The following is a 12,599-nucleotide window of genomic DNA, read 5'->3' on the forward strand; positions in this document are numbered from 1 at the left end:
TAGGGTAAAGGAAAGCCTCCTTTGGTGCTCAGCAAAAAAAAAAAAAAAAAAAAAAGCAAGGAAGCTACAGCTACAAAAGTCAGGTTAGAAAGCAGGAGGCATGTGTGACACTGGGGTGCTGGCAATGTTCTGCTTCTTGACCTCTGTGCTGCTTTGTGGGGGTTTGCTCTACTGCAATTCATTTATCTGTACATTTATTTTTTTATTTTTATTTTATTTTTTTTAAAAGATTTTATTTATTTATTCGACAGAAATAGAGACAGCCAGCGAGAGAGGGAACACAAGCAGGGGGAGTGGGAGAGGAAGAAGCAGGCTCACAGCAGAGGAGCCTGATGTGGGGCTCGATCCCATAACGCCGAGATCACACCCTGAGCCGAAGGCAGACGCTTAACCGCTGTGCCACCCAGGCGCCCCTGTACATTTATTTTTAATGTACTTGTTCATATTGTGTTACATTTTATAATTAAAAGTTTTGAAAAATGCAATTATACAGAACACATGACTCCCCTGTACTTGGATCGGAAGGACATCGCCTCTTCCTGGCTCTAGCCTGCCCAGACTGTCGTCCCTGCCAAATAGAGGTCTGCCATGCTCTGTGGTGTGTCTTCATATCTTTCCCCCACCACATGGTTAGTTTCAAGAGGGAACAAATAGTTTCTTGGAGTTCCTCTACTTTTGTTTAAAGGCTGTTGGAAAATACATCTCTGAATTGCCTACTTGAAATTGGATATCTTCATTTGTGGCAAGCGAAACTACAGGGTTCTGCTTCTTTAATTCGATCGTATTATGGGCACCTTTCTCTGTTAGCATTTTTAACAGCTACAGAGTATTTCATTATATGGATGTACCACAATTTATTGAACTGGCCCTCCGTTGATAGAGAGGTGGTTCCTAATTTTTTTTTCTTAGTAAATCAGCAAAATAATGGCTTTTTCCCATTGGACCTCAGTGGGGTCCCTCTGTGGGGATGGGACCCTGGTCTAGTCACTGATGCATTATACCCACAGCTCAGTGCCCAAGATGTAGCATGTGCTCAAGAAAAATGATTGTGGGGCGGATGAAGACTAACCCGACGAACCGCATGGTATCAGTTTGAGCCCAAAGAGAGGATTCTTTGTGGAAGCCCCTTAGGCAAAGGGGCAGACAAGCACTGAGTGGAGCCCAGGGGTCTAGGCCTGAATCAGAGTGGATTCAAATCCTGGCTGTCTCACATGTGTGACTTTAAACAGCTACTTAATCTCTCTTTGCTTCACTGTTCTCATCTATAAAATGGGTATATTAGTGGCATCTGCTTCATAGGGCTGCTGTGAGAATTAAATGAGTGACTACATGCAAATGTCTCTGCATGGGCTTAACACATCAGCACTAGAGAAAGAGAATTAGTAATAGAATGCGACCATCTCAACTCACCCTTGTAAAAGCACCCCAAGGACGATGTCTCTCACAGGGCGACAACACGAAAACAAGGTTTTTCTGGCCCTGCATTTGTGGTGGTTATCGTTGGTTCAATTTGCTTCTATGGGGACAGTTTTTCTCCTGAAGAATCAGCTTCCCCCTTAAGGAGAGTATTAATACACACAGGCTATCACCATGGAGACAGTCAACAGTAGGGAATCCAAGATCACGTCACCTCTCCCTGGAGGCTGAAAGTAGACTCTCGGGAACATTTATTCTGTGAAATTGGCAGAGTGTCATTATCTATACCCACTCAAAAGGGTGGCTGGGAAGATGAAAAAGACACCCTAAACTCAGCAATTGCGTAACATCTCCCCACTCCCGAAACCTGAAACTGTGTCAACTCAAAAGACTCAGGGCAAACACTTACCATGCAGTTTTTGACGGCAGTAAGTCCACAGTCCTTCTCTACCCCAAGCTGGAAGGTTGAGACCAAGTATTCAACCCGAGTGCTCACTGGAAACTGGGTGGAAGAGAGGAGGAAGGTAAGGAATGGGAGAAAGTAGACAGAGGGCTTGGGGGATGGCCTGGCAGGCAGAGGTAGGAATGAGGTCATTACTATTTCCAAATGAAGGGTCATAGATGGTTACATCTTAACAATGTGGCATTAGGGTCTCTGTGCTCTTCATAGGGGAGTTACATTCAAGCAATCATCAAAGTCCCCATTATACCTCGAAAATGCCATAGCAGAAGTGTTAATATAGTTGTGCCTTACAGCATTATTTTCAGTGGCCTGTTTTTAGGCATCTGGTGTTCCCTGTCCCTAATTCCTCTGCACCTTGATTTGAAGAACGTCTGCTATCCCGGGCCTGGCCCTTCCCAGAGTGGGGTAACTTCCAACGCAGGCTTGCCACTCCCTGCATGGATGTCCAGGGATGAGCTACTGCTCTCTGACACGCATTCCACAACCTTGCCCTGTCTGCGCATTTCAGTTTTTACTTTCAAAACAGAACAAATGGGCTCTTGGTTTCCCCGTGTACTTTAAAGGCCAACACAAAAATACTTTGCCTGAATTGGCCTACTTGAAATTGGGTATCTTTACTTGTGGTGGCAATCAAGATTGAGCCACTTAAATTTCTGCAGAGACATGTAGATATCCTCATGCCTTCTTGGGAAGTGGCCAAGGAAAAGAGGATGATATCAATTGGCAGCTTTGGTGTAAGCATGGGGAAGGGTGGTGGTGACTTCTGAGAACTGGAAAAGGCTGTTTTCAGGGAGAACATTTGCATTCACCACCCCTCCGGCTAGATGTGGCCTGTGGCCATTGTTAGTTCTCATGGCACTTGACCTTATTTGGGGAGCAGGTGTGTGTAAGAGAGGGTCCAAGGGCTAGGAGAACTGGCTAAGCAAGCCCTCCAGGCTCCTGTGGGTGAGATAGTACCCAAGGATACTATGGGCTGGTCCTATGCCTAGAAGAGATTGCATAAAGAGAGCAGAGTTGGAGAGACATGAAAAACATGGCAGACTAAGAAGCTCCAGCTCCTTACTCTCCCACAGAAACATTTAAGAAACAACTATGGTCTAGCTAAAATAAGTATAAAAGAGTTCTGAAAAGCAGTCAAAGGTCCACAGCAACCAAACAAATGTCCAATTTAGAAAAACTCACATTCAAAATGGTAGGAAATTCCATGGTATTTTTACTTGCTCTTTTCTCATTTTCTCCTCAGAACAGCATGGTGTAGTATAAGAGAAACTCAGCTCCCAGTTCCTTCCCTTGAACCCAGAGAGAGTGGAGCAACATTTTAATCTGTCTGGAGGCCGCTTGAGGGATTGCTACCCCTACTTTGCTTAACTCAGAGCTCAGATAGGGAAACATGTCATAGTTCATGTTTCAGGCTAAGAAAAGCTGTTGAAAGCAGGGGTGGTTACAGCTGCTAGGAGACTATAGACCTGTGAAAGTCTGAGGCTGGAGATTACAGGTGGAGGAATGCAACAGAACATAAAAGACCTTGAGAAGAAGCAGGGGAGACACTCTTTGGGAAATTAAGGCATTTTAAAGTAGCTGTGTATATAGACTAAATAAAAAAGCACACCACACATGCACACACACACACAGGTTCAGGCAAGACGCATGCTCAGAAAACTCCTGAGAACTTAAGACTTCATTCACCCTGGAATGTGCCCTGTTAGTTAGTGGAGATCTTCCCTTAAATGGACTAGACAAAAACCTTAAAACAATCACTTTGAATATGCATAAAGAGCTAAAAGAAAACATGAACAAAGAACTGAAGGAAATCAGGAAAATAATATATGAACAAAATGAGAATATTAATAAAAAAAAGAAATTATAAAATGAAATCAAACAGAAATTATGGAGCTGAAAAATACAATAACTACATTGAAAAAATTCACTAGAGGTGTTTGACAGTGGACTTGAACAGGCAGAAGAAAGAATCAGAGAACTTGAAGAGAGGTCATTTGAAATTCTTGAGTCTGAGGAGACAAAAAAAGGAATAAAGAATTGCAAACAGAATCTAAAGATTTATGGGTCATCATCATGCAGGCCAGTATACACTTTATGGGAGAAAAAAGAGACAGGGGCAGAAAAAATATTTGAAGAAATAAAGGCTGAAAACTTCCTAAATTTGAAGACAAGACACGTGTCTATAAATCCAAGAATCTCAGAGAACTCTAATAGGAAACATCCAAAGAGACCTACACAAAGACATATTATACTCAACCTGTTGAAAGTCAAAGAAAAAAGAATTTGAAAGCAGCAAAATAAAATGACACATCAAGTACAAACCAGCCTTTATAAGATTATCCGTAGATTTCTCAGCAGAAACCTTACAGGCCTAAAGGGGGTGGGATGAGTGCTAAAAAGAAACCAACCACAACACCTGTCTACTAAGAATTCTATAGCTAGCAAAATCATCCTTCAAAAATGAAGGAGAAACTAAAGCATCCCCAGATAAACCAAAGCTGAAGGAATTTTTAACCACTAGGCCTGACCTACAAGAAATGGAGCAATGTTAGACAGTAACTCAAAGCCATATGAAATAAAGACCTCTGGTAAAGGTAAACACATGGACAAATATAAAAACCACTGTTATTGTAATTTTGGTTTGTAACTCCACTATTTTTATAGGATTTTAAAAAAACAAATGCATAAAAATAATTATAAATCTATGTTAATGGGTACAAAATATATCCAGATGCAGTTTATGACATCAGTAACATAAACTGGGAGATGACAGGGCTGTAAAGAAGCAGAATTTTTATATATGAGCTAAGTCAAGTTGGTGTCCATTTAAAATAGGTTGTTAAAAAGGTTGTTTTAACTTTAGGATGTTATATGCAATCCCCATGATAACTATGAAGAAAATATTTCTAGAATACACAAGAAAGGAAATAAGAAAGAAATTTAAAATGTCACTGAAAATGATCAACTAAACACAAACAAATGTAGCAACGAAGGAAATGAGGGACAAAAATCTTTCAAGAAAACAAATAACAAAATGGCAAAAATAAGTCCTCCCCAGACAGTAATTACTTTCAATGCAAATAAATTAACCTTTCAATCAAAAGACATAGATTGGAAAAATGGTGGGGGGACCCCAAAACCTAGGATGCAACTATATGCCATCTATGAGACTGTCTTTAGATCTAAGGGCATACATAGGTTAAAAGGGAAAGGACAGAAAAAGATATCCATCCAAATAGCAAACAAGAGAGGGTGGGTTGGCTATACCAATATCATTAAAAAAATAGACTTTTAGTCAAAAATTGGTATAAGAGCCAAAGAAGGACAGTATATATTGAAGAAAGGGTCATGAAGAAATAGAAAATCTGAATAGATCTGTAACGAGTAAGAATCAAAAACATCTCCAAAATACAAGTCCATAACTAGATGGTGAATTCTACTTAGCATTTGACTAACATAACATAACAAAGACTATATATGAAAAGCCATAGCTAATGTCATACTCAATGGTAAAAGACCAAAAAAACTTCTCCTCTAAGATCAGGAATAAGACAAGAATGTCTGCTTTGCCAGTTTGATTCTAAAGTTCTAGCCAGAGCAATTGGTCAAGAAGAAGAAATAAAAAACATAGACATTGGAAAGGAAGAAGCAAAATTATCTGTTTGCCGATGACAGGATCTTATATGTACCAAACCTTAAAGACCACACATACACAAACAAAACAAACAAAAGACCCAGAAAAAAACTGTCAAACTAATAAATGAATTCAGCAAAGTAGCAAGATACAAAAATCAACATGCAAAAATTCGTTTCTATACACTAACAATGAACTATCTAAAGGGGGGATCTAAAACAACTCTATTTACAATAGCACCAAAAAGAATAAAATACTTAGGAACAAACTTAACCACAGAGGCAAAAGACTTATATAATGAAAACTACAAAATATTGTCGAAAGAAATGAAACACAACGTCAATAGATGGAAAGATGTCCTATGTTCATGGATTGGAAGACACAATATCATTAAGATGTCGATACTACCCAAAACTGGCTACAGAATCAATGCAATCTTTATGATTTTTTTTTGTTTTTTTTTTTGCTGAAATTAAGAAATCTGCCTTAAAATTCATTTGGAATCTCAAGAAACTAAATAGCCAAAACAATCTTGAAAAGAAAAGAAGTGTGAAGTTGAAGGACTCACATTCTCTGATTTCAAAAATTACGACAAAGCTACAGTAACCAAATATTGGGATACCGGCATAAAGGCAGACATATAAACAAATGGAATAAAATAAAGAGCTCAGAAATAAATCCTCACTTACCTGGTCAAATGATTTCAACAGGCCTGGCAAGATCATTCAATGGTGAGAGGACAGTCTTTTCAACAAATGGTGCTGGGGAAACTGCGCATCCAAATGTAAAAGAATGAAGTTGGACCCTTACCTTACACTGCATACAAAAATGAATTCAAAATGGTTCAAAAACCTAGATGTAAGACCTAAAACTGTAAAACTCTTAGAAGAAAACATAGGAGAAAAGCTTCATGACATTGAAATTGGCAATTATTTTTGTGTGTGTAGGACACTGAAATCATAGATAACAAAAGAAAAAAAAGATAAATTAGGCTTTCATCAAAATTGAAGACTTTTATGCATCAAAGAACACTATCAATAGAGTGAAAAGATAACTTACGGAATGGGATAAAATGTTTCCAAATCTTATATATGGTAAAGGATTAATATCCAAGATATATAAAGAACTCCTACAACTCGACAATAAAAAAACCCAACAATTAAAAATGGGGAAAAAACTTGAACAGATATGCCTCCACGTTATGCAAATGGCCAATGAGCACATGAAAAGATGCCCAATATCACTAGTCATGAGGGAAAAGCAAATCAAAACCACAAATCAAAATCACTTCACACCCATTAAGATGGCTATGATAAAAAAAAAAAAAGAAAGAAAGAGGAAAAAAAGTAGCAGGTGTCGGCAAGGAGGAGAAATTGGTATGCTTGTGCCTCATTAGTGGGAATGTAAAATGGCGCAGCTGCTGTGGGAGACGGTATGGCAGTTGCTAAAAAGATTAAACATAGAATGACCATACGACCCAACAGTTCCGTTTCTGGGTTTATACCCAAAAGAGCTGAAAGAAGGATTTTGAAGAGCGATATTCATACATCCATGTTCATAGCAGCATTATTCACAGTAACCAAAAGGTCGAATGGATAAGCAAAATGTAGCATACGCATACAATGAAATATTCCTCAGCCTTTAAAAGGAAGAAAATTCTTACACATGCTGCAATGAAGATAAACCTCGAAGACACCATGCTAAGGGAAATAAGCCAGGCATGGAAAGACAAACGCTGTCTGAATCCACGTGCATGAAGTACCCAGAGCAGTCAAATTCATAGAGACAGAAAACAGAATGGTGGGTGCCAGGGGCGGAGGGAGGGAGCTGTTTAATGGGCTCAGAGCTTTAGTTTGAGAGATGAAGAAGTCCTGGAGACAGGCGATGATGGCTGCACGACCATGTCAGTGTACTTGACGCTACTGAACTGTGTACGTAAAAATGGTTAAAGTGGTAAATTTTGTTATGTGTGTTTTACCGCAGTAAATTTTTAAACAAATGAACCAGGAAACAAGCATAATGGAGGGGGAAGAGTGGAACTGGGGAGAGGTGAGGAAAACAAAGGAGAAAAAGAGAGGAAGGAAGCAAGCAGGAGGGGGGAACAGGGAGAGAGAAGACAAAGGGAACAGGTGCAGACCAGGAGAAGTGGTTGCGTGACACAAGTCACAGCTTTCCTGCGGCGTGTGGTGCCAAGGGCCTGAGCACGTTCCTTTCTAAGCTCTGGAAGGGGAGGCAGCAAAATTAAGCCTGCCTTGTGCAGGATGCCCTGGGCTGTATGCTTACCCTTTCTCTGCCCAGCTTTCCCAAGCCCAGGACGGGACGGCATGTTGCAGAGATGTGAGAAGGTGCATCCCAGAAGTTGTCCTGAATATTTCATCTTTTTCAGTTCACCAAAGCCACTGAGAAAACACCTCAGTGCATTTACAGAGAAGAGTATGTCCCCTTCCCAGGCCACAGACCAGACCAGATCTCCAGGTGGTATGGCAAGAGAAGAATCGAGGTAAGAGGGAGTGGGGGGATTCTCTCCCTTCTTCTCCCTCTGCCCCTCCCCCTGCTCTCTCTCTCTCTCAAATAACAAATAAATAAATCTTTATATAATCTGGTTAAAGTTAAGAAGCCCCCTGCCAACATATACACAGAATAGAACCAAGCAATCAGAGAGCCATTTCCAAGGACTCTGTTCAGATCTGCTGCTTGTGCGCTGGGGACCCTGGACATCGCCCTGCTCCCCCACAGCTGCTTCCGCCGCGGGCTCTTCCTCTGAGGACGGCCAGCTCCCATCCCCACTTCACACTTTCTCCTTCTTAGGCAAATGCACACCTGCTCCTTCAATCCACTCTGGATCGATGGGGTTAGCATCCCCAGGGAGGACCCCCTTCCTGTGCTTTTGCCCTAGGCAGGTGTATTAATCAAATTTTTTATGTTCTATATTTCAGATGGTTTGACATCTTAGGGGCCGTGCTAATCCTGGACAGCCGGCCCTCCCAGGGCTGGCTAGTTCCCACAACAGTAAACAGCTTGCTGGAAGCACGCCTTTGGGATACAAACCAGCTAACCCAGAACCCATACCCCCGCCACCTCTTTTCTACAAGACTCACATGACAAGCCAATATCCCTTTGCCCTAAATCACTCCAGGGCCGGGCACCGATAACCAGAGGCACGTTGTTAGCCCAGAGCCTGCTGAAATCATTCAAACTCTGCAATCCTAAACTTCTCAAACTTGCCTACCCTGCCTCACCTGTTCCTTCCCTTGGAAAACACACGGAGGCCCTGGGCCATGCTTCCTCCTGCGGCTTCTATGACCCTGGTGCTTCCCTATGTGGCCCTGTGTGGTGCCCTCTCTTCTCGGGAATTGAAAGTAATAAACTTTCCAAATCACTTTTTTCCCCCCAAGGCAGCTGTCTCTCTGTCACCTGACCATACCTGATCAAAACAAAAATCCCAGGCAGATCATCAAGACAGCAGGGCCGTGCCCCAAACCAAGAAGAAAATCCTTTTCTCTTTCCCCTGTTGTGATGCCTCCTTGGCACTTCCCTTGGTTCATGGGAACCCCTCCAACTTGCTTTCCCTGTCCCTGGACGTGTACTCTGGGCACCTGGTGATGTGGATCTTGGGAACCCCTGCCTAATGTCTGTGCCTGTCCCCCTCGTCTCCCTTTGGCATTGTGATCTGACTTATTTATGGAACCACCGCTTGAAATATTATGTGTAGCCGGCGTTTCCAGACCAGAGCAGACACAGACCTCCCTGTCTGCTCCAGACAAGAGGACAGGCATGGAAATCCACATTATCCTCCCCTGTAAATCAGCCCAGTCCTCCAAGATTCCCTTCCAGGGCCGGGAGGATTTTCTTCGGAAAGGCACTGATGCAGGCAAACGTCCCAGAGTAAGGAGGACACGGCTTTCTTCTTGTAAATAACTCCCACCAAAGAAATCACTCCCCGAGTTTCCAGCTGAGGGAGCCATAAATCCTTTGCAGGAGAAGGCAATTTATGGAGCGTTCTCTGACTCTTCCCATAGTAACTGATTGAAATACAAGGTGCATATATCAGGCCCGTAGTCAACGTCTTCCACTTGCCATGGAAATAGGCCCTGGGATGGAGGAGCCTAGAGACACAGCAGAGGGTGTAACTTCAGATCACAAGGGCAGCAGAGGCTCTGACTCTTCCTAGCAGCAGGGTGTCCTGCCTTTCATTTCAATGCGTCCCCATAGCCCATGCTCGGGCTGGGGCATGTGTGTGAAGGTGAGCTGCGTCACGGTGGGCAGCCAGACAACGGTGTCTCCCCGGCCGCGGCCCCGAGGGCTCAGGCAGCAACAGTCACATCAGTATCACACACGTCCGCGGCGGCAGCCCTGGCCTCCGGCCACGGCCATGTGGATGCCTTGCTCCGATCAGTAACACGCTCGCTGTGTCTGTCCCTCCAGGGGCTCCCGTACAAACACCTGATCACGCACCACCAGGAGCCCTCCCACCGCCATCTGATCAGCACCTACGATGACCATTACAACCGGCACAATTACAACCCAGGCCTGCCCCCACGTCGCGCCTGGAGTGGACACAAGCTGCTGTGGCTCCCAGAGAAATCGGACTTCCCCCTTCTTGGTATTCATCCAATTCGGGATTTCGCCCTGTGCTGGGCTGGGAGGGGTCCACGGCTGCCTAGGGCTGTGGATGCTGAGAGACTCACACAGAGAGCATTAGAATGACACAAGAGGGGGAGAATCCTATTGACCCGCAGGGCCACTTCTTGCCACGGAGGTGACGTTGGCTGTGTGATGAAGCCCTCACCTGGGCACCGGGGCCACGTGGGTTTTACCGGGAGCACAGGTGGCAGGAACAGCATCATTGCACTCAGATCCGTCACCTTTGCGTCAACAGTGATGACCAGTTCCCTGGGGCCCTGCCCTGACGGAGCACCTGGGGACACAGGAGTCACCAAGGGGAGGAATTCCTGCCCTTGGGTAGTTGTCATTCCAGTGGGTCTCAGATAAGACACTGTTAATGGATAACTTAAGATCTGGCAAGTAAGATCATTCTGGACCAGGATGTGCGCCGTGAAGCAAAGACACTGGTAAGGCACGCAAAGTGAGGCACGTACTTGTGAATTTCCTTTGGGTGGAATGATGAGGGATGGTCGCTCTGGAAGAGAGAGTTGAGTTGAGAAGGAGGGAGCCATATAGGAATGGGGGGGGGAGAATTCCAGGGGAGGAAATAGCAAGCAAAGATGTTACACAGCAGGAGTGGAAGAAGACCACATCCGGGCTCATAGGCCAGCACCAGCCTTGCGGATTTTGTCCTTCCAGAAGCAACAGGACTTTGAAGGGATTTTTGTAAGAGAGTGCCTTGATCTGATTTACATTTCAAGCTACCCTCATTCTTTGCATCCAACTTTTCGGACTCCCTACCCTTCGATGCAAAGGGGCCTGGGTCCGATGGTGAGCTGCTTGTCACTGCATTACTTTTGCAAGGGTTTCTCCTCCCGAGAAGTCTCACAAGCCTGCCCTGCTCCCTTCCCTGCTAGGGGAGGACAGTCCCCCGGGAGCCGGCAGGGCCACCCTCCACCAGTTATGGGGCTGATTTTTCTGAGGCCTATGTGCCAGTGCCTGGTTCCGCCTGAGTATGCTGGGAGCAGACCCCACGCTGAGCCAACACTCCTGCAAGCCCTTCTTCCCTCTGGAGCCCTGCCAGCCTTGGTCCCTGATACTGCAGCCCCGGAAAACCTCCAGGGCCCCACGCCACACATTCCCCTGTCCACGCCCTGTTCACCCAGACTCTGGCTTCTCTTGCAGCTCCCCCTACGAACTACGGACTCTACGAACAGCTGCAACGGAGTTGGCTTGCGCCCAAGGCTGCCCCGAGGGAGAGCATTTACACCTCGTCCTACCCCAGACCACCACCTTATGCTTTGTCCCGGCGGGAACATGCCATCCCCATCCCTCCCCCTCGCCTGCACCCTGTCCCGCGCTTCTGAGGACTGCCATGTGAGAGCAATGCAGGCAGAACCAACCGGAGACCCACTGTGCTGTTCGTACTTGCCAGGCAGCAGGCGGCTGCAGACACACCCCGAGTTTTAAGTCCGGCCCCGCCGAGGGACCCGTAGAATCAGGATCTGTGTTTGATGATTCCTACCCTTCCTCCAAACCCTCAGCTTCCCTCCTTTTCCATCCCACAATTAAAGCTCTTTGACAGAATGGAGTGTCATGGATATGCAGAATTCTGCAGAGTGGCACATGAGGGGAAACTGAGGCCCAGAGAGGTAACATGACTCCTGCAAGTTCTCACAGTGTGGTCCCTACCCTCCAGGAGTGTCTGGTCCATACAGAAGGGGATCTGACCACGAGACCCGCTGCAGAACTCCACGGAATGGTAGAATGTGGTTTTGGGAGGGCACCCCGCAGGAGCTGGCCGTTGTAGAGGGGTCCGGCATGTCATTGCCTCCCCAGGGGTGCACCAAACCCAGGGCTCAGAGGAAGCAAGACACACAGCATCTCCCTTCCACTTTTGAGCTCTCCAATCCTTTTCCGGGTTTGAGGATGGGGGATTTTTCAGCGAGTGTTTCGGAGTGAGGATGGACCCGTGGGTAGAGGATCCGGGGCGCTGCCCTTGCCCAGGGTGGAGTCCCCTGAGGCGCGTTCTGTCACCTGACATGGAGTCTAGCCTCCGGATGAGAACGGCCAGCCTGCATCTGCCCCGACTGTCAGGACGGTCTCCAAACGGCCTTCTCTGCCTCCTGCCTCCACCTGCTTACCTGCGTTCGCTACCGTAGGCGCCACACTCGGTATACAGCTGGTGCTGAATAATCCTTGGCTGGACGTACAAATGAACCGTTGTCTCTTTTGGGGCTCTTCTCTGGACACACATGGTACCCCATTCACCACGACCCAGTCCTGTTCCACACTCTGTCTAGCTGCTTCCCCACACCCCTGCCCCAAGGTGGACCTCCGTCCAGACCCCAGCCCATCTTGATGCCCAAAGACCCCTTAGTCTTCCCAGAACTCAGCCACTCCCACTTCTGAATCTGAGAAAAGTGAGCGCCCCTAGAATCTTTCTGCCAACAGCAGAGAGGAGGTCACTTCTCTGCTCCT

At 45.6% G+C, this 12,599-nt stretch overlaps 1 protein-coding gene across 1 annotated transcript; it reads left to right on the forward strand.

The window, feature by feature from the left end:
- Window positions 1-1,790: 1,790 nt before the first annotated feature.
- On the forward strand, window positions 1,791-11,705 carry C11H1orf158 (chromosome 11 C1orf158 homolog). The gene is made up of 4 exons (XM_002925589.4): window positions 1,791-1,940; window positions 7,900-8,013; window positions 9,939-10,116; window positions 11,304-11,705. Exons 1-4 carry the CDS (start codon window positions 1,827-1,829, stop codon window positions 11,483-11,485), a joined length of 588 nt encoding a protein of 195 aa, XP_002925635.1. The 5' UTR covers window positions 1,791-1,826; the 3' UTR covers window positions 11,486-11,705.
- Window positions 11,706-12,599: the final 894 nt, after the last annotated feature.

The sequence above is a fragment of the Ailuropoda melanoleuca genome, chromosome 11 (assembly GCF_002007445.2).
Source record: "Ailuropoda melanoleuca isolate Jingjing chromosome 11, ASM200744v2, whole genome shotgun sequence".
Taxonomy (NCBI): domain Eukaryota; kingdom Metazoa; phylum Chordata; class Mammalia; order Carnivora; family Ursidae; genus Ailuropoda; species Ailuropoda melanoleuca.